This window comes from Brienomyrus brachyistius, chromosome 2 (assembly GCF_023856365.1).
Source record: "Brienomyrus brachyistius isolate T26 chromosome 2, BBRACH_0.4, whole genome shotgun sequence".
In the NCBI taxonomy this organism is placed as follows: domain Eukaryota; kingdom Metazoa; phylum Chordata; class Actinopteri; order Osteoglossiformes; family Mormyridae; genus Brienomyrus; species Brienomyrus brachyistius.
Window position 1 is genome coordinate 18,023,800 of NC_064534.1, and position 26,521 is coordinate 18,050,320.

Below are 26,521 nucleotides of genomic sequence, written 5' to 3' on the forward strand. Positions count from 1 at the left end.
AATTTATGTGTAAAAAAAGAGCAATGTGCTCCATCCTGTCCAAACCTTTATATGAAATACATAAATTAAATTAAATGACAATATTTATGTCTTATTTAATTAGGAACTGAACAAAAACAAAAGCCCTTAATATTTATTGATTGAATTACAGCTATTTCTTCTATACTTTTTAATTATCATCTGTAAACGTTTACTTAAAATTAGGGATACACCGATACTATTATCGGCATCGGGTACGATACTGTGCCCATATGCTCGTACTCGTCCCTGTGACAATGTGACGATGCCCATAACTGATACCATGTAATAAAGTATTAGCTACATCATAAATGAGCAAAATAAATATCTCCTGCGCTGCAGTACAAAATTGATCAAATTAATAGCATAGTGGTCTTCAAACTGTGCTCTACAAAAATGTCAAGAGGAGATACTAAGTCAGATTCGTACAACACCACTAATCTAATTAAATATTTAAAACCTAAAGATAAAGAGTATGATGAAATTGCCACCCGCAGCAACACTCTGCAACAACCAAAAGTCCAGCAAATGCTAGAACCAAAAGAGAAAATGTCAAACGATTAACATGGCGCAGTGGAAATAACAGAAGCTCTTACCCAGTATCTCTCGGGCACAACGTCGTAATGGTGGCACACAGACACCGTAATACTCTCTGAGGTGGTACGCAGCATAAAAGTTTTTAAAACGCTGCTTTAGAGGTTTCGGATAATTAACCTACCGATCCATCATTTTCCACAGACTAAAAATAAACTATGATCGGCGCTTATACGTTCAGCCCTCCCCATCACCCCTTGGGTGACAAGGCTTAAACATTCTCATTAAGTGGCCTGTCCCTTTAAGAAATACCTCTAAATATTACCTTTAATTGAATTTGAGGCAGGAAGTTTCATCTGATAATGTGAGCAGACCCCGTTGGGCCACTGAGAGGATTTTTAGTGACGTAGCACTGCCATGGTGTAGGTCTGCTATTGTAAGACAGCCAGAGGTAATGCTTGTGACTCTCTATGCTGGCAGGACCCACTGCACTGTCTGGAACCATCAGGCAACAAAGGTTTCTGGGGGTTCTGGTTGCCATTATGCCATTTCCTAACAGCCTGTAGCAGCATTTTTATGGCCAGTCCACCTAGTTCACGACCCTGAAGATTGAGACGGGAACCCAAGACCCTGCTTGTGTCTGGCTGGCTTTGTTAGCTTTCCGTTTGTCACACCAGATTTGTGTCAGCGTTTGTTTCTCTGCTTGTATCTTTGGTCTTGTAATGCTTTGTTGACATATAAGCCTGGTATGCATCCCTTAGAATTCCTTTCACTGAACCCAGGAAACCACCATTTATGGCTTTCTTAATGATATTTAAATATGTGGCTTTGTTGGGGCATTCTCATGAAGCAGGTGTGTGTTTTTGGGTTGTTGTTGTTGTTTTATATGAGTCGCCTTTACAATGCTGATTTGTTTTATTGAAACGTGTAAGATTCCTTTGAGGGACACAAATATAAACTAAGTGAGGCATTGTAGGCATTTTATCCCAGCTAGACCGAAATCAAAAACAATTTAGAAGAATACTGAATTTCGGAAGGTTATAACCCTTGGTTGCTTTCATAAAGGAGAGCTTGCTGTGTAGTCTTAAAAAATGTAACATTAATGTAATGATTTGACAAAGGAGAGGATTCAAGTTCCTTAATTATTTTCAGAATTGTTGTTAACTGACAGGCAAAGAGTCAACATTTTGGCTGAGGCAAACAATTCTGAATTATAGCCCAAAGATGTAGTCTCAAAACAGACAGATATCAGTAACAGGAATACAGTACTAGTAACCAAATCCAGTACACTAGGCGAGGAATAACAGAACCAGGAGAGCAGGCTTGGGTCATACACATAGAGCAGGTCATGGAACAACTGCTTGGTCTGGTGAAACGCTCAATACAGTATATCAGGCAGTGGTGGCCTGATGATTAGGGGAGTGTGCTTGTGTTCAAAAGGTTGCTGGTTTAAATCCCTGGCCACTGAGGTACCTTGAGCAAGGAACCTCCCCTATGTACTGCTACCTGGGTGCTGAATAATAGCTGTCCCCTGTTATGTCACACATAGATCAAATACAGAGGACACATTTCATTGTTGTGAGCATGACATTTAATTTAGAATCTCCTTCTGCACAATTAAGCCTTAAAAAATGTGGTCAGTAATAAGTAAGGTTCTCTGGTTTGCTGATATAATGGTAGATTAAGGTTAGCTAACTAGCTAACATTTAGTAATGTCACGAAAGACTGGCCATTTTAATTAATGAATAAGTCATAAGTTTAAGTACACAAGATTGTTTTAACACGTTTTTACACACACACACACACACACACACACACACACACACACACACAGGTTTGCAATTATATCATTGTGGGGACTCTCCATTCATTTGGGGGAAAACTCTAATCCAAACATGATGACCTTAACCCCTACCCCAGCCCCTAACCTTAACCATAAGTAACCAAACAAAATATGAGACTTTTGGCATTTTTAGTTTTTTGATTGCAGTCACTGATTTTTATAAAATTGAATTTCCCCATGTGTTAAAATTACAGGTTGTTATTACATTGTGGGGACATTTGGTCCCTACAATGTAATGTATATGTGACACACACACATGTGTGAGTGTGTGTGTATGTATGTGAATAATTCCAAGCCTTTAGTCTGGGTGGCTTGGTTGCTCAGTGGGTAGCACTCTTGCCTCACACTTCCAGGGTTGGTCTATCTCCTCTATCTGCGGCATTTGCATGTTCTCTCCATGTTGTGGAGGTTTCCTCCCACAGTCTTCAAATATGCCGTTGGGTTAATTGCCACCTTTAAATAGCCTCTAACACAGTGTTTCCCAAACCAGTCCTCAGGGAACCCCGGACTGTCCACATTTTTGTTCCCTTCCAGCTCCCAGCCAATCAGGAACACCGAATACCTGGTACTGATGCGCTGGGATCTGAGAGGAAGCAAAAACGTGGACTGTCCGGGGTTCCCCAAGGACTGGGTTGGAAAACACTGCTCTAGCATATGTACCCTATGATGGACTGTCACCCCCATTCTACCCCGGCCTTGTGCCCAGTCTTGGCTGGGATAAGCTTGAGGTCCCACACCATAGCGCTAACCAGGATGATTGAGTGGTTATGAGATCGATGGATGGATGGTTGGAGATCTTTACATTTTGTTATAAGGATTTAAATACAAGATTAATGTTTTAGAGAAGCACAAATTGCCTTTTATGCATGCTACAGGGTAGATGCATCTATATCACATGGTGCAGCATGAGGCTTAGAATGAATTATATATGACAAAGTTATCCTCCAATAAAATGAAATCCAATGAAATGTTTATCCATTGTGTTAAATCATATTGCACTATATGTGGAACAGTCATGTTTTCTGTTGAAAGCTAAGGGTTTTCTGGCTGTCATTCTGTGGCTATAACATTTAGGATTCGTAACTCACCACGGCTTTGCTGATTATGTAAATATGTGATTTATTGGTGCATGGTTAGTGATAAATGGTCAGAATTTGAAAGTGACAGATATAGATGAGCTCGCATTTGTGTATTAACATAGAAGGAAACGAACAAAAAAAAGAAATTGTGTGCATCAGTCAGAAAGATAAGCTTTCCAAGTGCTTACTTATTTTTCTTTGATTATGGAATGTCTAGAGTGCTTTGCCGAGGGCTGCATAACAAACATTTTACATTCCTTGTTGATTGTGGAATTCTGTACGAACAGTGAACATTATGAGCAAGCAATGATGAGCACAGCGACTTAATGTCAACATGACTGTGGAACCGCCGTGGTTATGATTAGTCATGAGAGTAGCAATAGAGGATTATTTTTTTTTATAGATAAGGGACAGTGACTTTGTCAGAATGGGTCAGTGAAAGAGTAACTCTACCCACAGACATCGTTACTGACAGAGTTGGGTAAATCAGTTCCTGAGAGTGTAAGTCCAGAACGGGATTTTGTTTCAATCAACCAGTTGAGTACTCTGTGACTGTGACTCTTTATGCTCAGCTGATTGGTTGATCTGGATTTTTACTCTCTGGACCCGAATTACTCAACTATGGTTACTGATAAACATAACGAAACCTTGATTATTCATATGCATTTAAATGAAGAGCCACAGCAAAAGCTTGTAATCAAAAGATATTCTGAATTTGTATTCAAAGGTCATAATTTATGCATCCATGTTTAGGTTACGTCATTTTCAACATATTGCCACACCATGCATGCATTACTTGCTGTATTTTGTTAATAATTGTGTTACGTTTGTTAACTCAATGTTGGGGTACTGTTTATGAAAAATGTCGCAGTGCTATTATAATTCCTAAATTCCATTGAACACTGAATTCCAGCGGCGCTATCTTGACATCACAAAACTTCAGGGTCTCACACATTAATATAATTTGGCCCATTGTCTTTTCTTGAAAATTTTGGAGCAGAATTAATTGTTTGGACAGCATTCGGTTAATATCGCACACATACGGGAGTCTCTTAATGTCTCAGCAGGTGATTTGGAACTTCATGTAGACCTTCATGGAGTGCACCTCCACCCATGTGGCATTGGTGTTCCCACATAATTAGCGTTTGAAGCAAATTTATAGGGTTCTGTATCTCTGCTAATTCCTCAGGTAAAAATAGATTCTTAAGAAGGCATAATTGCACAGTAACTCCATGAAATGTGCTGCGATTATTATTCAATTGATTTAACTACAGTTCTCCAAGAGAATAATAAAAACTTATCTGAGAAATCTCAATGTCTGTTATGATTAAAGATAAATTCTAGTTGCAGCACATTATCGCACATTATAATTCTTTTTTTCTCTCGTTTTCTGGCAGCCTTTAGAGTGATTTATTAGTCTACCAGGTGAATTTACAGCTAGACTTAAGCAGTCTACACTTGCATTGCACGCACATGTTGCTATTGAGAGCACATTTTATTCTACTAAGAACAGCGGGAATGGAGAAAATGCTCCGATTGTGATGATGTACATATAGTATTTTGTGAATCGTTTAGAAGCCGTGGCATTTTGGCTATTTATATTTTTATAACAATAAGCAAGAAGCCATCATGGAACCTTCTCCTCCATGTCACAGCCTGTTTTATGCAGTAAATGTTCAAGCTTTCAAGCTCATTTGTCACCACTGGGCTCCTTTCAGTATCGACCTGTCAGCAATCCTCTACTGCACAAATTAACAGAAAGCCTTTTCCTCCTTTTACTGGACTTCCTCAGAGGAGCTTGGTATTTTACAACCTGTAGTCTAAATTTAAGACCTTCTGATAGTAAACCAACAGATGTTAATGGCTTTACCTAACAGATGATTTGGTATAAAGCGTGCTTTTAACACCTTCATTTTAAAGACCTGACTGCCCAGTAAAAAGCTCCTGCGGCCCAGTTACCTATGACGGCATATATCTCTGGTGTCCTGACAACATGGGTTTAAGGTTGAAGCTGCCAGTGTGTTTCCGGGAATTTTCACTTCTAAACAACCTCAATTACAAAGTCTTGTATGTCAAAACTGGTGGGAGAGCATTTGTTTTTCTGATCAGCCTGGCAAAGGCTTTTATCCAGGCATTTGTAGAGGACTGCCGTGCTCTGTCCGCACACCTAGAGCTGCTGTCTTTCACTGTTTGGTCACACTACCCATTCACGCGTTTGTTCGAGCCAGTAAATCGCCTGTGCTTTCTTTCCCTTTAGATAAAAATTGAGTCGAGTCAGGATTATGCTCTCCTGCGTGGTTCCTGAATATGTGTGATGGCAGATTCCTCCACACCGTAGTTCTGGACTCTCATAATCCCCTAGCCTTCAGCATTCGCCATCAGGGAACAAGCAGCTGGATGAGCCAGAGGCTGGGGCCCACGTTTCTATTACTCCCGCCGACAGAACTGACAGTTTGAATACAGGACAAGTGAATTTCTGTTGCATTTATCCAATGCATACTGGGGTAACAGCCAGGGGATAACGGAATAGCTAGAAAAAGATGCACGACGTGCCCTATTAATGACTCCAGAGCAAGTAAATGCTGAGCGCACAGAACTGCAGCACTTTTATTCCAGGAGGAAATGACATCATCTGATACATTTAGTGTCTGTTTTAGTTGCTTCCCTTTTGAGTGATTGTACTGGGCTGCGGGGCTGCATGATATCTGTAGCTGTCTTAGCATCTCCTTCAGAAATGTACCTAGGGCTTGTGGCCAGAGTGGTAATGAGTGACTGCTTTGATGGCTGTTTTGTTCATGGGGTTGGTGACAAGGCTTCTGAGGGGCTGCCAATTTATGGCTCTCTGGGCTGTCTGGCAAGCAGCGCCCAGCCGGTGTGCCACAGGTTCCGTGCACACAGCGGGCAAGACGTCGCATGCGAGGTGATTTTATGAGATTATATGAATAATATTTGGCTGTAAATGGATGAGGCAATAATCATTCATTTAGCTGGTATTTAACATAAATGCATCAACATGCATTCCTACATGCTGCGGCTATTCATGCAGCAGTGATTTCCGGTGACATCTGCATTTAGTGGAGTTCTTTTCTCCCCCTTTTTGTCTTTTACGATGATTTAAATCTCTTTTTTGACTTAAGTGTGCAGAAGTGAAAGGAATGGAAAATTTTCTCACTCTCCCCAGGGACTCATCCCATGTGAAAATGTAGGCCGAGCCCCGGACCCTGATCTGTGCTCTGTCTATAACGGGGAATCAGCAAGATGTCCTGGGGGAGAGCCGCTGCGATAAGGGGGTCATGCTGTACTTCCGACACAAGGCCAAACACGACTGGCAGAGCACACCCTTTTAGAGAGGCCATTGAAACCTGTTTCCTCCACAGAATGCCGCATAGCCAGGCACCCAGATAAATAGCAGAAATTTTGCATGCACTGTACACCTATGCAGAGACATGCGTATCACTTTCTGTTAACTACATAGCTGTCTTACTCTTCTCCCCATTAAACCCTATGACCTTTTTTTCCTTTTCTGCATAGCCAAAAAGCCAGCCAAATATTTTCATAGGAAATAATTAAATTCCTGAAATTATTAGGAGAGAAACCTTATATCATGTGTTCTCCATAGGCCTGTCCCCGGAGCGAGCTTCCTGGTTTCCATAAACTGACCTTAGCTGTCCTTTGATAATGCCCCCCCCCCCCCCCCCCCGTGTAACAACTTCTCACTTAAAACGCTTCTTATGAGAAAGAGAGAACTCCATCATCTTTTTTTTTTTTAATCCTGCACAAAGATCCTAAGCTCTGGGAGTTTGTAGCTTTTTTCTTCTTCATAAGAACTTAATGTGACCCCATCTGACACAAGTCAAACAGGGTACTCTTTGGAACGTTCTTCAGTCCCGCCTACTACTCAGGAGGGGTGTGGGAATCCCTAATATGTGGTGACAGTGTCTTTCAAAGATAATTAATAGCAGTACTGAATAGAATTGTAACAGTAATTACATATAGGTAATATTTCTATTACTGTTTATGCATGGGTAAGAGTTATGTGAAGCCGTTTCCTAGAACCTGTAGAAGAGATGTTTTTCTAACTGTTTTTGGGCAGTATAAGTTGGAGTGGGTGATAATTGTGATGGGATATTCTTAGGGATATAGATGGTAGGAAATGTGCAAACATACAATATCCTATACATAGCTCAGGTAGGTGAAAGTGCTATCGCCACACATAAGCCCAGATTATCTGCTCCGCTGTGTCACACAAACCTCACAGTGATTACTCAACACACAACAATTTTCAGACTATTATGTGTGGTTATGTGAGTATATAAAACATATGAATTAAAGAAAGATGCTTTCCAGCTTTCAGCTCACGATCCACGACAGTTACTTAATCTCCAATTTTTATTCAACAAAAAAAGATTTTACGTGATTGTGAAAAAAACGTTTAATATTGTGTGCTTGTAACAGCAAAATTTCCGTAAGCCATAATGTAACAGCAGTGGTAGAGTGTTATTGTAAGGCTGTGTGTTTTTTTATCATTCCCGTGGTGAGATACTTTTTGACTTCCTGTTGAACTGGATCAAAAGTTAACATTTACCTTCAGATTTCAAGATCACGCACATGTGAACATTCAGGAAGGCAGAAAACTGTGCTATGCCCTCAGACTAGGCCAGCACCTCAGCTCCATTCATCCACGACTCAGTAGAGTGAGCTGGCAAACAGATGTACCTTCAAAGAGTCAAGTTGGGAGTGTTTGCGGCTGGTGTAGGGGTTATGGATGTTTTTCAGGGTGTCTGTCCTGGGGGTTGGGGCATGTCTTTTATTTTTCTTGCTCCAGCATTGTAAAGGGAGGGGGGAAGGTAAAACTATTTGTCTAAGTCTTCCCCTGTCAGTGCAATCCAAAGATAAAATCAAAAACTTCAAAAGTCACTTTCAATTAAGACAGTCTGATTGGAGCGTATCTCCCTCCCGAATTAACAAGGAAGGAAGCATATAAATTATTACTGATCAATGAACTGTGAAAGTGTGAAAACTCAGAGTGTTACTGGAAAACTGCTTCAGAATCTTATTGTGATGACTGAGTGTGAAGTTGTTTAAATCCTGACCTGTTCACACTTTTCTTTCCTATGTATGAGTTTACCCACCAGCTTTGTGTATCTGTGAATGGCATAACAGAGGCTATTAACAGCTACATATAATTAAGAGTTATCCTGTTTAAATGATTGAGAAAAGGGTGCACACTCACAACAGTTGTTGATTGGGAAGAACTTACAATAAGGCAGGCCGGCAGGCATACAGATTGATGTATCCTGCTGTTGTTTTACCATAACATTGTAGATCAGCTGGGCTTCCCTTTGCCCTGTAACAGCATCCTCTCTGTTTCAGATTCACACATCTGGCACTTAGCACGCTCCGGACACTAAGGAAACATGGAGACCAACTTTGAAAAAGAGTAATTAGTATGTTAGAGGGTAGATGGTTGCAGCAGACCAGATGACATGTTACATTCCTAACTAGACAGGGCCAGTGACCCTTGACCCCGAAGACTTGGCCTCCCAGTGTGGCTCGGATTTCACTCGTAATAAGTCTTTCCTCATGTGATAGGCAGCTCATCTGGGCCATGCATTTACAGGATGGCACTTTCCCCAAGAAGTAGCAAGACACTGCCTGCAAGTCAGGGGCCCATTGTTCATTTTCTATCTTATTCAATAACGCAGGTCAGTGTGGTAACCTGCACAGCACTTGAATCTAGTCTAAAATCTAAAACGTTTAGTACTATTGTTATACCATTTTTGTTTGTCTGACTGTCTGTTTCTTTTTGCAATTACCAAAGATGGACTATAAACCCTCTCTGTAACCATTGTGTTCATGTCATATAAATCTCTGTGCTCTATGCCATGTTCAATGGGGTCTAGTCTAAGAGGAAAACAGACAAACTGACAGGCACACAAACAGAAAAACAGTCCTAGGAGGCTAAAGCAGATAATGATGCATTCAGTTGGGTGGCATTTATGGTCATACCATCTATATAAGAGTATACAGTGGCATGAGATAATGTCCCCCAGGACCATGGTGTGATGAACAGTAAGTGACAAAAGGGGGAGATTCACAAGAATTTTTAATGTGCAAAACACAGGACAGTGCAAGTCAAGTTGGCAAGTCAAGTCAGTAACGGCTGAATGTATAGAAACAATGGTAATAGTAGTATAGCCGCATAAATAGAATGACTACAGTGTAATAGACTAAAAATAAATAGATAAACAGGAAAACAATATATTATTAAGAATAATAAGGATTGTGTTTAACTTGTCTTGACCGATATTGCCCTGCAGGGTTTTTCATGGTGTAATTTGTGCTCAATTCTGTCTCTCCACTAGAGCGTTTCTGGATGTCAAAGAGCTAAAAGAGATATTGAATCTGGATGGCTCCACACATCTCAACATCTTCTTTGCCAACTCCACGGATGAAGACCTGGCTGGGGTTGCAACCTGGCCCTGGGATAAAGAAGCATTAACACATTTAGGTATGTTCTAACGTGCAGCATATAATTGAAGTTATTATTGTTATGAATTGAGATGATCTGCTGAAGTCATCAAGAGTCTTGAATACATTTTTATGGACAAAAAGGAACGAGTCATTGTTCTTACATTGAAGTGTGTTTCCTGTTGTTTGTAGGAGGGATTGTGCTGAATCCTTCCTTTTATGGCACGTTTGGTCACACTCACACCATGATCCACGAGATCGGTCACAGTCTGGGCCTCTACCACGTCTTCAGAGGGATCTCTGAGGTCGAGTCGTGTAACGACGCCTGCTGGGAGACAGAGCCCTCTCTGGAGACAGGTGACCTGTGTGCTGATACCAACCCCACGCCCAAGTACAAACACTGCAGGGACCCTGAGCCTGGAAATGACACCTGTGGGCGGCGTCATTTCACGCACACGCCCTATAATAACTATATGAGTTACGCAGGTGGGTAAACGGATTTGTGTGTGACCTGGGATGGATGTAAGATTGTGTTGTGTTTGCTGAACACTGTTTACCTGAAGGAGAGATGTTGGGATCAGCTTCTTGATTTTTTTATTGAAAAGCTCTTCTGTGAAACTGGCAGCGCAGCCTGATCCCCGCTATTCCAACCACTAACCGATACCATGTGTAACTGATGAATGACTGTGAGTGCGGCAGCCTCACTCTGCATCGCAGAAATAAGTGGACATTGAAAGGTCTTACAGAATTTTTTTTCCTATTATTATACTGCACCCAAGCTAACATAGCGGAGCAAGTTCAGTCTGGCCTTGGTCTTTGAAGTGTATCTCTGTTATTAACTTCACGTATGAAATAAAAAGCAGCTTTAAAAAGGCCTTCTGTACGACATATCAATGCTCATATTTAGATCACTTCTTTTTCGTTTGTGTCTCACTCAGTTGGAACATTTATGCCAAGATCAAACCCTTTTAAAAGAAAGACTGCTGAAACAGCTGAAAAATTGCATTGTGTATAATTTATATTCTGTGTTGCAATGGGCTGGCATCCCGTCCAGAGTGTTCCCCTGCCGCATGCCCTTTGCTGCCTGGGATGGGCTGCCTGTGACCCTGTGTTGGATGAGCGATTGGAAGATGGATAGATGGATGGTTAGATTGTTGGATAATTTATATTGTGACTGAACTGAATGTGAAAAGGTCACTTTGTGTTTTTTTCTGTTGTGGCAGGTTTTTCTGTCTCTCACACTATCAGATCAGATCAGACCATTATAGGTCTCATGCCTGTTCCTCATTCCTATTCCTCTTAGGCATCTTCACGGTTCTCTCTCCCTCTCTCTCTCTCCTGTAGACGATGACTGCACTGACTCATTCACACTTAACCAAGTGGCTAGAATGCACTGCTACCTGGACCTCATCTACCAGTCCTGGCAGCCAAGCAGCAAGCCACCCCCTCTGCCCATGGCACCCCAAGTGGTGGAGCAGGAAGACGATGCGCTCCTGCTGGAGTGGTTCCCGCCCATCACAGGGAACTTCTACGACAGGTGAAAATAAGACGCACGAGAAGAGGCCGTGCAGCAGTGCCGGCCATCGCTGCCTGGGCCGCCATCATCTGTAGGAGCACGGTAACATCAGGGGACCTAAAGGCAGGCAGCAAGTTATCAGCTACGGGCGGTGTATCTGAAACCTGCCCATTGATCATTTCACATTGAGCATTAATCATCTTACTAAATATCAAGGGAATTTTATGATAGAACAATGGCAAAAGAGTGTTTATGAGTGTGGAATTGGAATCAATTTAGAGCACATCTGTAATTGAATTCAAGGCTACCTTTTCTTCTACCTTCATCCTGCTAGAATTGTGGCCACATATTAAAAACCAGGCAATGCAAACATATGGAGGTGTCATGCCTAGTTAACCTGAAAGGAGCATGTGTTTGTATGATACATTGGGGAGAAATTGACCTTTAAATTAGTCACAAGAAGCGTCAGCACTTTTTTTCACATGCCAGTTGTGTCCAAGCATATTAAAAATATATTTAAATGTAATGCTACATCAGACTTGGTGCTGGCTATTCTGAATAATAAAATTATATTAAAGTAGAAGAAGAAGTGTCAAGAGGGTTTAACTGTTTGTTAAATCCTTTGTGACATTAATTGTTGTGCATTGTGTGATGCAATAATATCAGATTAATCCTCAGGTATTTAATATAGTTTATAAGATCACATTTAAATGGTGTAAAGAATTCCATGTTTAGCTTGCATATGTAATTCAGAAAATATTTTAAATGTTTTATTTCTTAATTGCATCGGGCATTTATTCTTATATGTTTGTCTTAAATGTAAAAATATAGATAAGGATCTAATGAAGTGCAGGGTCATCGTTTGACATCAGAACAGCAACAGTCCCTTCTTGGACCTGTTCTGTAAGATGACCTCGTATTCCTTTGCTGTTATATGACCATGCAAGGAAGCCATCAAGCGTAATGTCTTCCATGAGATGACGGCCCTTACCAACAGGCATTATGGGCTGCAGGCTCATCTCCAAATGTAAACCTGTCCAGAAGCAGGAAAAAGTGTGAAAGATAATTCATCAGACATTATTACTTTTTTCCATCTCTTAGGTGTCCAGGTTTTGTCTTCCTTACCCCAGGTTATGTGTTTTTTTTGTACATTGGCTTTACATGCAAGCATTTTCCAAACTGACTGTAAATTCTTATTCTTTTAAATTACATTCTTATTTTTTGAAGCTCACAATGTGCAGCTTTCGTTGAGACTGGGTCACAGAGATGCTGATTCAGGTCTGTGGTCATTTATAGGCTGTGTTTCTGTTGTATTAACTAATTGTCTGTCTGTTTTTTTCAGTGAGCTTTAACATACAACCAGTGTTCTTCTCCAATGCAGTTGTCTGATTGGCATTGGTTGTTGTAATTTTTGCTCATGGCACATTATTATTATTATTATTTAAGATAATTTAGTAGTTTTTTTTTGTAATTAATGCAATTTGGCACTGACTATTTGGTCTCATGTTGCTTTGAAAACTCACATGTGAAAATGCTGATTGTCAGACCTTTTTAATAGCTGATAATGGAGCGCTGCCTGAGATTTTGGGCACTATGAAAGCATATGATGAAAAATAAGACAACCAAAGAAATAAAGGACCATGTTTTAATGTGATCAAATTTGCATTGAAATATTTTCTGTAAGTTATAAGTCTAGAAGCTGCACTAACTTTGTTTTGTTTTGTATCTAAGTTGGTACCTATGGCTGTCTATTGGTTTCCTAGAGAAGTGGGATCAGTATGTGATAAATGCACAGAAGGGAGGGTCCTTATGCAATACGCCTCCAACTCCTCATCTCCCCGCCCCTGCGCTCCCTCAGGACACTGGAGCCCTCGGGAGGCTGAAGGTATGGAAAGGTTTTATTAAGTCTCAGTCCTTCTGTTCCAGGACATATACTGTCACTGTGAATATCATGCATTGATAATCTAATGGTAAGTGCATGAAAATGATGTTAACAAAACACTAGGATTAGTGGAATTGGGTTGTTTGCTTAACAAATGTATGGGTAGAAATTTTAACTTGTGATGTATATTTCTGTTTATAAATAATGAGGTGCACGCACCTGTCAGGCAGCTACACGCACTGCTGCTGTGGTCTGTTCTCCAGCACCACAACGTATGATTGGTGACTGACTTCAAAGAAAGAGTGGGGCCTTCAAGACATCTGTACTGACAGAGGTGTAGTCTGCTGCCAGTGTAGGAATTCAGTTTAAATGTAATGATCTTTTAAGTAAAACTTGGTCTGACCTCCCGAGGAATGGAAGCAGACAGGTTAATGTCCAAGCACAGAGTCTCATGGCCCAGTATACCCCAGCTGGGGTCTTATACTGGTGCCCATAAAATGCCCTTAAAGTTTCCAACTGTGTTAATGGGCAACATTTTAACAGCTTTGGATAAAATTATCTACTAATAATTAAATATAACTTATATTCCATGGAATAAAAATGGAAATGGTTGAAAAAACATTTATATGTATTGTGCTACTCCTCGTAGTATTGTAGAGTGAACTTACTAATTACTTAATAATTATTAACATAAATTATCTTGAAATGTGTTTATCATTTTAATAATGAATGCACAATTATTTAGCATAAATGTGCATAGTTATTCATATGTGTGCCAACTAGCTTGGGTTCGTTTTTTTTGTACAAAACAATGGTGGCAATTTGTTTGATGATTTAAAAAAAGCAGGCATATACATAGCAGCCCTCTAGGGGATCTATAGGACCCACCACCATCTTAGTTTTTATTAATGCAGGTATAAGCAAATGGAAATCAGAGGCATTATTTATGCAAATTTCGCCTTGCACTCTAATTTACAGCTTCTGGAATTAGCCGCAGGGTTAAACATACTGCAAAGCTCCTGGGAAAAGCTGAAGACATCAGCTGGTAAATCCAGGAAATGTGGACATTTGGCACAAACATGTTTAATGTACTGCTACAGTTTCTTAACTGAACTTTCAAATTAAACTTGTTAAACACTTTGCAGTCCTTCCTCGCTGAATTATGCATGCTGTTACTAGGAAGGCAGGTTTAAGAAAGTAAAACAGTTTGTAGATTATTCTGGGTGCTTTAAGTAGTAATAATTTATAGATAGTGCTGAGGGAGAAGATATCCAGGAGTGGAATATTGCCACGTTTTGGAAAGTGGAGAACTTTAGTCATACAATCTCCGTAAACTTTTATTCTCTCATGTATTTATTTTAAGAGAGACCGTAAATATAGAATGAAATGAAGTCCATGGAGCTTTGTACACATATACTGGGAAAAAAGGACATGTAGTTATTTGCTCATTTTGGGTTGACTCATGTTTTCCCCTCAGAATCTTCTGGAATGTTCTATTTTTTTTTTTTACTTTGGCCTCCAGCAGTCAGAGAATTTAAATCTTATCATCCCATAGTTTTATACGTCTTCACTATCAGGTGATCGATTGCTTTCTTTCAGCTTCTGTCCTCATAAAATTTGCACATAGAAGGATGGTTTGAATGTGATGCTGCGATGATTCACAAGAGCTTGTGTGTGACTCGTTTTTATATCCGTATCAGTGTAGTGGCCGTCCTTCTTCATTAACTTGTCTTTATGTCAGCTTATTAATAGCATCCTGAGGGACGTGTGCAGCGGATCGGACAGACAGCACATCAGCAGGCTGAGGGCTTAGCATCTGTAGCTTTGCTGCCTCAGCGGTGCGGCTAACAGTCAGGAGCAAAGGCATGTCCAGGCTTGTAAACCGACTCTACTTCCCCCTTAGAAGATGTTCCTGTCAAAAGCAGCTTTGCTCCCCTTTCAGCTGTTTACATCATCTGATACAAACCTGCCAGAGATACCTCACGGCTGCTGTAATTTCTGCTATTTTTAGCTCCACTTCTGCCCGTCTATTTATTATAATTTTTTTTTAACGACAATTGCGTGCCCCCTAAAACACACACACTTCCTCGGAGGGATTCCTGTAGACTCTGGGCACTCGCGCTGCGTGCCTTTGCTACATGCGACTACTCCGGCATCTCAAATCTCCCTAGGGTTTCGCGGTTTGTTTCCTCACACAATGGGTCTGTCAGAAATATCAGTGGCATCAAATATAGCTTTCAGTAACCCTGTAGTGTTTCACAGAGAGCCCCAGACGACTGGAACAGGCCGACCAAAAAAAACGAAAAACGCGTGCGTGGACTGAGCCTGCTATGCAAATTGCCCTGTGGTTACTGACATTCATGTGAAACATCCCACAGTTGATTGAAATCAGGAGACGAAAAGGAGAATGGACGTGAGAGGGGAAACCAGGAATGTGTGGAATGAGCATCCTTTTAGGACACCGAGTCGCCCTTACCTCATTGGTTTACTTCACTGGTCCAGCTCTGCAGGCAATGCTGCGGTTGGCCCGTCTGCCCAGCGCCCTGTGCCTGGAGCCGGGCCACGCTATTCTGGTTTATACGAGCATCTCAGTCCCAGCGCAAGAGGCACAGCTGTTCTGAGTTCAGCCGACATCCCATCGCATTAACTGTACACTGATTTCTATCACACCCATACTGACGTAATGGCACCATCTCCTAATGTCCCCCGGTTTGCCACTAAAGCTGTCGCGCAATGATAAAGATGTTTGCACAATGGCTGCCTATTGATACCTGCCTGAAGACAGCGTGGGGCAGCCGACGTTTAAGACGACGGTACGTCCCCTTGACGTCAATTAGCCACGCGTGTAAGACATGCCAGTGACATGCTGTCAGTGTTGACCCTGCCGGTTGTAAACGGTGCACTGTCATGTGTTATTTACAGTTAAAGGTTTGCCATCTTAATTTTGGCAGCCTTCTGTAATTTCCACTATTTAATGCCGAACAGACACCAAGGCTCACTTATATGCACCACGTCTGTTCATCATCAATGTCATATCTCACATGGGCCATAAATACATTACACTGCATTATTATAAACATTTTTTGCAAAGCTATTCAGCTCTCAACAAAACTGAAGCCAGACTGGGTCCTTGTATGTATATTAAATTAGGCTCGGAATGAAAAGTTCAATTTGGACATAAGAACCATACAAGAAATCAAATGTTAGAAATGTGAGTGACAGTGATTTAAGTAGGAGATTAACAGTAGTGAGCCTTAAAGAGGTATGTTCTAGATTCCAAGATCCCCTATATTCATCATGCCTGCACCCTCAGCAGGTGGCAAAGGAATTTCTTTAAGAGATTTTTCATATTGACATGTTCACTGACCAGATGTGTGAAGCTGCATGCTTTTCAACACGAGGTGAGCAATCAGTACCATGTACTCCTCACCTTGGCCAATCTCATCATGGCACCGAAAGTGGCCCTGACTTGCATAGTCACTTTGAGTTTTTTTGGCTGCATGTGAATTGGAGAGGGCTCTGCTACTGGCCGAGAGACCAGAGTACCATTCTGAGCCAAACAAAAGAGAGCTTCGGTTCTGCAATTGTGGGATATCTGGGGTTCGTCAGCTATCACAAAGATGCACCTGTAGTCACAACTCAAGTATTCCAACAGAGATGAATCTGGGATGCTCCACAGATGCCAAGTGAATGCATTACACATAACCGATGTTAGAGAGAGCTCTGGAATTGTAATATACTGAAATAAAACAAGGTGTGAAATGTACATGGAAACAAGAACGGCCAACATTTATTTAGATATTCAGGGTCTTGTTGGGGTGGTACTGTATCCTCTCATTTTTGGCAAATTATATTGTACATTCCATTCACATAGTGGGCACTAGGATTTTATATTGTAGTCATGAGAGTAAGTAGATTATGGCTCTGGGCCTGAAATAGTGAATTAGGGTGCAAACTAAACTCTGCTAGTGGAGCGCAGGGAAGAGGCCCCTAACCATACGGGCTTTACATTTTTAGAGCTCAGTTTCCTTGCCACAAACATGTTGGTTTAAATGCGAGGATACAGCTATATTTGCATTTTCTTAAGTTTTACTGTTTTTATAGTACTGGACATTGCTGACAGTATTTGGGAACTGGGAGTTTTGGTCATTCCAGTGACTCATCAGGTTCAGGTCAAACCTGCCTGGGGAATTCATAAATCGGGGGAAAAGTGGCCACTACTTGTGGATTTATTTCCACATTAGGAAAAAAAAGGGAAGTATAATAAAATGCAAGAAATGTTATGTAGGTGACAAAACACTCATCCCTTAGGTTTACAGCCACTGTGAGTCAACTGCTTTTAGGCTAGATTTACTACATTGGCTAAAGATTTTGAGAGGAGAATAGTGATTCAAAGGCATATTTGATAATCATTTATTAACACATTAATCAGGATGGTTTTTCTGCACATGTATTTAATATTTCAAACATAAAGTTTTGCTTTTGGCCATTGTTTGTGAAAATGTAAAGATTTTTTGCTACTACAGACCCACATACATTTAAAGCTTTCCACCAATTTGGAAAGCATAGAATATGTTTATTATATTATCTGATAGTTCTGATGCAGAGAAGATTAAAATTTTAATTACTCAGCACTAATTAATTCCAGTACTTGCCTATTATCTTAAAAATTCCATGTAATGCAGTGTTCTGTAAATAACTTCCAAAATTATAACTTTATTTGTGAAGAAAAAATATTGCCAATCAAGTAGTTAGTACCTTTACCTGCCGCTGGCGAATAAAAAAACCTGTTTCACTGTGTTTTCCGTTTATGTCGTTTTTTTGTAAATTTACAGAAAATAGGTAATCTTTAGGTTAATCATGTCCTAAATGCGGTGTAAGTATCCTGGGACATCTTGTAAAGCCTTAAAGTTGTGCATATGGACTTATGGAGTCATTTTTAGAGGTTATTAGGCAATTGTAAAGCTTTTAAATCCCTCAAACCTTTCAATCTTTTTGTTGACTTATCATGTGTTCAGTTATCCATCCATCCATTTTCCAAACCGCTTATCCTGCTGGGTCGCGGGGGGTCCGGAGCCTATCCCGGAAGCAATGGGCACGAGGCAGGGAACAACCCAGGATGGGGGGCCAGCCCATCGCAGGTGTTCAGTTATATGAACTTATATTAAATAATTTATTTCCCATAGTCTAACTGTGGGTTCTCATTTTCTGATTACACTGACATATTTATATATTTATACGCTTTGTTTAGTTATTCCCTTTAACTGTTACTACAACATGTACAACAATACCTAGGGGAGATATGTGTGCATTGTTGTTGTTCTTAAGAAGAGAAAATGAGAGCTGCACTGTTTTGATGCATCACTGCATCACTGGTGTTATGAGACTACTGCTGGTAGTCTCACTGCTTCGGAAAAACCCGAACACCAAAATTGTGTCCTATACCGTTACGAGAGTACTTTTCATTATGCTAAAGCACACACAAGCCTCTCTGTCAGAGTAAGGCGTATAGTTTAGGAAAATCGGTATGAAAATGAAGTCCCACTGCAGAAAGGAGGAATGGAATATCTGACAGTGAGGCATGTCGAAAAGCCCATGCGAGTGAGATCTCACACACATCGACAGGAATGGAGTAACACAGACACTGTCAAGTCACACTGTTCCTTGGAGAGCTTCTTGAAGACCATTGCTGCTTTCTGAGAACATGCTCTTCTGGGACAAACAGTCAGCGACACCTCCCCACCCGTAAATTTTTCTTATTTCGCAATCAGTTGCAACCATAATATCTTATACATGTATGTATAAGGGTCCTGCTTTCATTTCAATATCCCTGATATTCAATTAGAAAAGTAATACATTTTTTGTGTGTGTGTGTGTGCGTGTGTGTTTTTAAATACTGAATTAAGGAGCAGACTAGAGGTTACCAGCAATCTGATGGTGACGTCTTCCAGCTAGTCCACACAGACAGCTAGCTAATTGATGACCATGTATGACACGATAACAGAAAGCATGGCCCAAACTCTCAGTGGCGGATGACTCTTGAATCTGGTGACAACCTGCTTTGTTGCACCATACTGGACCACGACAGAGCACAGACACAGAGCAGAGACACAGAGCACAGGCACAGACACAGAGCACAGACACAGAGCATAGACACAGAGCACAGGCACAGAGCACAGACACAGAACACTCCGGATATACCATGTGTTTTGGTCTGTTGGCTGTGGGTGAAATAAGTGCTTGTGCCTAGTCATATAGGTGCTATTGATATTTGAATGGAAAGTTATCAGCTAGCATTTACATTCTGGTAGCAGGGCTTAAATTGTAGCGGTCTGTACCACAGCCAGCAGGGTGTAATTGTTTATTGAGTCTGTTGTTACGTCTTATGTCACTGCTGAGCTCATTGAATGAGCAGTTACTGCATGTCTGGGCATATCCTGCGTCCGCCTTCTCTTTCCTTGGCACCGGTACCTGTAAGGACCTGGTTCCTTGGGTTCACCGCTGTTTGTGTCCTGATTTCCATCCTGGGGTTTTCCAGTGGACTTGCAGATAATGTTCATTTTTCAACTGGCAGCAATTAAGTTGGATTTCGTCCAGAAGCTTCTCTATACTTTTCTTAGAAAAACGTTTCCTAGACATGCTGAAACTCCAGTGGGGTTTAGCTAATTGACTGGAAAAACAAGGTTTGGATTTGCTTTAGCAAGTTAAATTGTCCTGCTTCTTTGAAACTCCTGCTGTCTAATAAGTTGTGAGAAAGTCAGAGAAGACTTGCAAATATTTTGCTTTAATTAGTTATTTTAATGCATTTGTTTGAAGTAAATTTGAAGTGAAATGAAGATGAATCTGCAGATCCAGGTACCGCGGTGATGGACATGAACATAGTTTTGATTCAGTAGGGCGGTTAGATAGTTCCTGACAACTGACATTTACAAAGAAATATGCATTCTTAATTTCTTTCAGCAAATTGAAATTCTACGCAGTGAAAGACATTTCTGAATAATTATTTTTACAGTTGAATGGTACAGAGCTGATTGTAATCAGTTTTGCAACAATGGTCCATCCTAGTATGGGATATTACAAAGTGAATAACTTGATTTAATGAAGAACATATTTGTTGCAAGCAAAAAAATAAAATAGAGTTAAAGATCATCTGATCATGAAATGAGAACCTGGCAAGAGGAAACTGCATAAGAAAGGCTTTGTAGCCATGACACCACCTTAAAGTGATGACGGTCGGTCAGCATCCTCATTCCATGGACATCACCGCACCTCGGATTGTACAAGTACGGAATACATATTTTAAGAGCATGTTGAATATGACTCCTAAGGAATGGGGTGACAAACCCTTCGAGTTGCTCAAAGAATCACTTTAATGGTTACCTCTGGTCTGGCCCGCACACTAACTGGAATAAATGTGTTGAGATTATGTAGCCCGGAGCGTGAATTTGGAGTTCTGTTGATTGAACATCAAATTCTTCTGTGCGAACCAGCAATGAGGTTAGCAAATGTGATTGCGGTTGCCAGTTTGGAGTTATACAAGAAAAAAAGGAGGATACGTGGAATCGACTAAGCTCTGGCCCCTCAAACCACTTGATGAATGTTAAGTGCGTCACACTGAATAATACGAGTTGCTGCCCACTCCAAGTATGGCAGCACTGCATGTTTAGGGTCTAATTGCACCTCTGAAGTGAAAGCATTGTGACGGGCCCTTGGACGGTCTAATACATGCGCAAATATGCTCCAGATTTTGCTGTGCATGCATGTACCAGGCCGATCTGCTGACGATACACAACTGAAGTCTGTTGGGTGCTGCAGACGGTACAGTAGAGGCTGGGTGTGTAGGTAGTGGGACATGGACGGGAAGCTCTTCACATGGAACAACAATGACATTTTTTAAACATAGCTAAAAAGCTGAATGATCTCCTGGTAGCCTGGGGTCTTTCTACAGGGTCGGCCCCTCTTTGGCTGCCTGGCTTGCTCCCCTGCTTGTACTCCTTTCTCCCACTTCCTTCATTGACCTCAGCTTCAAAAGGAATAACTAGGACCAATAACTAAATTAAGACAATGACCAAATGACCAGATTTATAAGAACGTTAGTTACTACGCATTGCAATTGAAATACTGCAGCTTGCCTGCCTGCCTCGGGGGCACAGGATGAGTGTTTGTAAACACTGACATTATGCTGGGCTTCAGGGTCGAGCTCTGCTGTGTCCCGCCTCAGTTTATGGGTCGTGTGCTGTGTTGTGTCTCTGCTAAGGCCCACCAGACGTGGAGCAAGCATGCGAGGCGAGCGTGCGCACCTGGAGCCCGAATTCCGGCATGGATTCCAGCAGCGTGGGCTCCCCCCCGTGCCCCCTGCAGGGCTGCATGCTGCAGCTGGAGTTCCTTCACCCTCTGGTGCCCGACTCCCTCACAGTATGGGTGACCTTCTTCTCACCTGAGGAGACCCAGCTGCCAGCCATTCATAACATCGTGCTCCTGACCGTCGGCGGTAACAACATCTCCCTGGGTCCTTGGGACGTCTTCTGTGACACCCCGCTCACTATCGAGCTGTCGGTGCAGGAGGAGGTGTACGGCGTGCAGTTCTTTACCATGGAGCAGCACCTGGAGATCGACGCCACGCTGCTGTCCTCCAGACCCGACTGCCCGCTGTGCCACGGCTGCCAGCCACTGCGATACCGTCTGCTGCGCCAGCCGCCCTTCTCTCATGCTCCCCTGGGCGTTCTGGTGTCAGACCCCAGCCGCAGATATGTCGACAGGTAAGCTTTTTTTTCCTGATGGTGCATCACTGCATTACATCATCTAAAATCCTTCACGCTTCCTCTGACAAAGTTCTCTTCCTTATTATCTTATTGGTGCCATTTAATGACATCGTGTCCTTATGTACGGCTTCAGACCACATGCAGGATTCTTGATTGCTTTACTCTTCTCAATGATCTTATCTTGCAAGTTTGATGATTTGGGAGACTGGTGCAGATAGACAGACGATGCTTTTTAGTTCAGCCATCAATAAGTGCGTAGAACTGTTGCCTCATGTCTTCAGGGCTGGAGGTATTTGTTTGATCCAGCTCTGCCGTGTGTGTGTGTGTTTGCGTGTATTTGTGGGGGTCATGTCACCCAAATGTCCTCACAATGTGATAAAAACCTGTTTTTTTAAGTCCCCACGAAGGGGAAAGTTTAAAAATCTGTGACTGCAATCAAAAAATGTCTTGTATTTTGTTGGGTTACTTTTGGTTAAGGTTACAACTGGGCAGGGGTTAAGGTTATCATTGCTGGGATTAGGGTTTTTCTCATAGAAATGAATGGACAGTCCCCACAAATATATGGATACAAACATGTGTGAGTATGAGTGTGTATGTGTGTGTGTTTGTGCGGAATTTGCACGTTTTCCCTGTTACCAGATTTTCTGACGTGACACTGACGAGTGCGATAGTGCTTCGCCATGAATATAAACACAGCATTTTATCTTGAAAAACAAGAAAGATGAGCATTTGCTTGTGTTTTCATAATTCATTGCCTTTTTCATAACTTTGGCTATGGTTAATTAATCTGGATCACTGCTAGTTATATTTACAATTGGACAGGGTTGTGAAAGGGCCCAGCTTTTGACACTAATTGGCATTAGTTTGCCAGTGTACACTATCATTTTTAAAGGCTGTCATTTTGCTGTACAGTCATTTTGTTTTCTTTGGCGCTGTATTGTGTGTAGTGTAGTGTGTGTAGTGTAGTGTGTGTAGTGTAGTGTGTGTCTCCCCAAGCCAGCCGGAAGCAGAACAACGGAGTATGGAAATACGACCTTATGTATTCTGTGGCACACAGACTGGATTTACCACAGTAAAAAGTAATGTTTCAGCACCTGAATGAAGCATGTAACGGGTGTAAGAATTATATCAAACGGCATGAAAAACAATGTGCAGGAATTGCCATATGGTCTATTTCAACTGTCTATTATCATTCAGCACTTTGTGAAAAGCTTCACACTCCAAATCCAATCTGAAGTTTTACATACACTTTTGATGTTGTCTATAGGAAGGTACCAATTCATACTCCTGTGATCAAACAATATTATGTTAAGCTGAAGTGTCTATATTTTATAAGGTAGTGCTCTGGCACATGTTAGATCTTTGGAATATATTTCACTGAGAACGATTTTATCAAACTGATATACCTGTCTAATGTGGGGGTGGGGGGTATCTGCCCTGTTATTTTCCCTGGAATGAGGCTGGGATAAGAGCTCTGCATATGTATCTTCAATATTTGTAAGCTGAATTTTCTATCACACATTGTAGAACCTCTGCCTTTTATGGAATATTTTTGTGTTCTGCCAGGCCACTTCATGCCATTTTGATTATGTAAAGCCACCAAGTTTTAGTGCCTTTTAACCTACACTGACATGAAGAACTGTTCATGTTAGTATTGGTAAATTTGCGTTATTTTAATGAATGTTTCAAACAAAACTATCATTTAGCAAAAATTGCATTTTGTTACTCCTGAAATTTGCTGGAGAGCTCAATTAAAATTTATTATTGAAGTAAGATTTGACCTTAGGGGTTGGGATTGAAATTAGCCTCTAAGTTTAGCTTAAGGTTTGAAATAAATTCTCAGTCTGCCTTACCAAAAGTGTAATGCAATCTATGTTTTGTAAAGAACATGCTTGTGCAGAAATTACCTCTTAAAAAAGCAAGAATGTGAAAATACTGTAAGTTGAGGCATAGCTGAAAATTTGCATCACAAAATGCATATGAGAGCACTTACATCCAGTACACGAGTAAGATGCAACTTTTCTTGAAAGATCACCCTTTAAAAAGAAAGCAGAGCAACTGGTGATTCATGCATATTTGTGTATTCCCGGTTCAGCAGAGGGGCTGTTTTTGGGGGGCAGGAAGGAGGTGATTCAGGAATTGGGATATGTATTTCAGGAGGTGCGGGACAGGGTGCATGATAAGTGGAGCAAGAGATGCTGACCGTACTGCAGGAGGTCAGAAGACAGGTTTGCCTGCTTCTGGGTAATCAGGTCCACCATCTCACTGCTTTTCCCATCTTCTCTCGTTTCAAGACCATAATTCAGTGGGAGGATACAAACTCCTTAAGGTCTCTGACAGCAGCATTTTTTACCTGCCTGTTAGAATTTGTTTTGTTTTATTATTTTTGAAAGACAAGTCAGTGGTTGGACTTTGGAAAGGAGAGAAGAGATGCGTGATAAACTTCCCAGGCAAGTGTGAAAAATGTGCTCATTTTAAGTTGCTGAAGTTTGTGTTGGAACAGTAATTGTTTTAGACCCCTACAAAGCAGTCTGGACGATTGCCATGTTGTAATCCTTCATTGGACTGTAACAGCCAAAGGGCAGGAGGAGCGGAGGTCCAACTTAAAAAGCTATATTGTGGTAAGGCATCGATCATTTTCCACTGGCAGACCCACGTCATCTCAGTAGTGCGTAACTGAAGGCTTTAAGAAAGGTGGTGAGGCCTTGTTTTCGCTGCCCTCCTTAGGGCTGTTCATCATACTGCTGCCTTTAAGTGCAGGGTAGCCCATTTCCGTCAGCCGGCCCATTTCCGTCAGCCGGACCGTTTCCGTCAGCCGGACCGTTTCCGTCTGCCGGACCGTTTCCGTCTGCCGGACTGTTTCCGTCTGCCGGACTGTTTCCGTTAGCTGGACCGTTTCCGTCAGCCGGCCCGTTTCCGTCAGCCGGACCATTTCCGTCAGCCAGCCCGTTTCCGTCAGCCGGCCCATTTCTGTCAGCCGGCTCATTTCCGTCAGTCAGCCCGTTTCCCTCAGTCAGCCCATTTCTCTCAGTCAGCCCGTTTCCCCCAGTCAGGCCATTTCCCCCAGTCGGCCTGTTTTCTTTAGTCAGCCCATTTCCGTCAGCAGGCCTGTTTTGCTCAGTCAGCCTGTTTCCCTCAGTCAGCCCATTTCCGTCAGCAGGCCTATTTTCCTCAGTCAGCCCATTTCCCCCAGTCGGCCTGTTTTCCTTAGTCAGCCCATTTCCGTCAGCAGGCCTGTTTCCCTCAGTCAGCCCATTTCCGTCAGCAGGCCTGTTTTCCTCAGTCAGCCCATTTCCCTCAGTCAGCCCATTTCTCTCAGTCAGCCCGTTTCCCCCAGTCAGGCCATTTCCCCCAGTCGGCCTGTTTTCTTTAGTCAGCCCATTTCCGTCAGCAGGCCTGTTTTCCTCAGTCGGCCTGTTTTCCTTAGTCAGCCCATTTCCGTCAGCAGGCCTGTTTTCCTCAGTCGGCCTGTTTTCCTTAGTCAGCCCATTTCCGTCAGCAGGCCTGTTTCCCTCAGTCAGCCCATTTCCATCAGCAGGCCTGTTTTCCTCAGTCAGCCCGTTTCCCCCAGTCAGCCCATTCCCCCCAGTCAGCCTGTTTCCCTCAGTCAGCCCATTTCTGTCAGCAGGCCTGTTACCCTCAGTCAGCCCGTTTCCCTCAATCGGCCCATTTCCCTCAGCAGGCTTGTTTTCCTTAGTCAGCCCATTTCCATCAGCAGGCCTGTTTTCCTCAATAGGCCCGTTTCCCCCAGTCGGCCTGTTTTCCTTAGTCAGCCCATTTCCGTCAGTCAGTCCATTTCCCTCAGTCAGCCCATTTCCCTCAGTCGGCCTGTTTCCCTCAGTCAGCCCATTTCTGTCAGTCAGCCCATTTCCCTCAGTCAGCCCATTTCCCTCAGTCGGCCTGTTTCCCTCAGTCAGCCCATTTCCGTCAGCAGGCCTGTTTTCCCCAGTCAGCCCGTTTCCCCCAGTCAGCCCATTTCCCCCAGTTGGCCTGTTTTCCCTAGTCAGCCCATTTCTGTCAGCAGGCCTGTTTCCCTCAGTCAGCCCGTTTCCCTCAGTCAGCCCGTTTCCCCCATTCAGCCCGTTTCCCCCAGTCAGCCCATTTCCCCCAGTTGGCCTGTTTTCCCTAGTCAACCCATTTCTGTCAGCAGGCCTGTTTTCCTCAGTCAGCCCGTTTTCCTCAGTCAGCCCGTTTCCCCTAGTCAGCCCATTTCTGTCAGCAGGCCTGTTTCCCTCAGTCAGCCTGTTTCCCTCAGTCAGCCCATTTCTGTCAGCAGGCCTGTTTCCCTCAGTCAGCCCGTTTCCCTCAGTCAGCCCATTTCCCTCAGCAGGCTTGTTTTCCTTAGTCAGCCCATTTCCGTCAGCAGGCCTGTTTTCCTCAATAGGGCCGTTTCCCTCAGTCGGCCTGTTTTCCTTA

General features: G+C 42.3%; 1 protein-coding gene across 1 annotated transcript in view; it reads left to right on the forward strand.

Annotated features, from left to right (window-relative positions):
- Positions 1 to 26,521, forward strand: part of LOC125716031 (pappalysin-1-like) — a 110,926-nt gene that overhangs the window by 12,084 nt on the left and 72,321 nt on the right. The window contains exons 3-7 of the mRNA XM_048988255.1: positions 9,840 to 9,985; positions 10,138 to 10,431; positions 11,290 to 11,482; positions 13,225 to 13,346; positions 21,601 to 22,102. Of these exons, the coding sequence (XP_048844212.1) occupies positions 9,840 to 9,985; positions 10,138 to 10,431; positions 11,290 to 11,482; positions 13,225 to 13,346; positions 21,601 to 22,102 (1,257 nt within the window). The remainder of the gene's footprint in view (positions 1 to 9,839; positions 9,986 to 10,137; positions 10,432 to 11,289; positions 11,483 to 13,224; positions 13,347 to 21,600; positions 22,103 to 26,521) is intronic.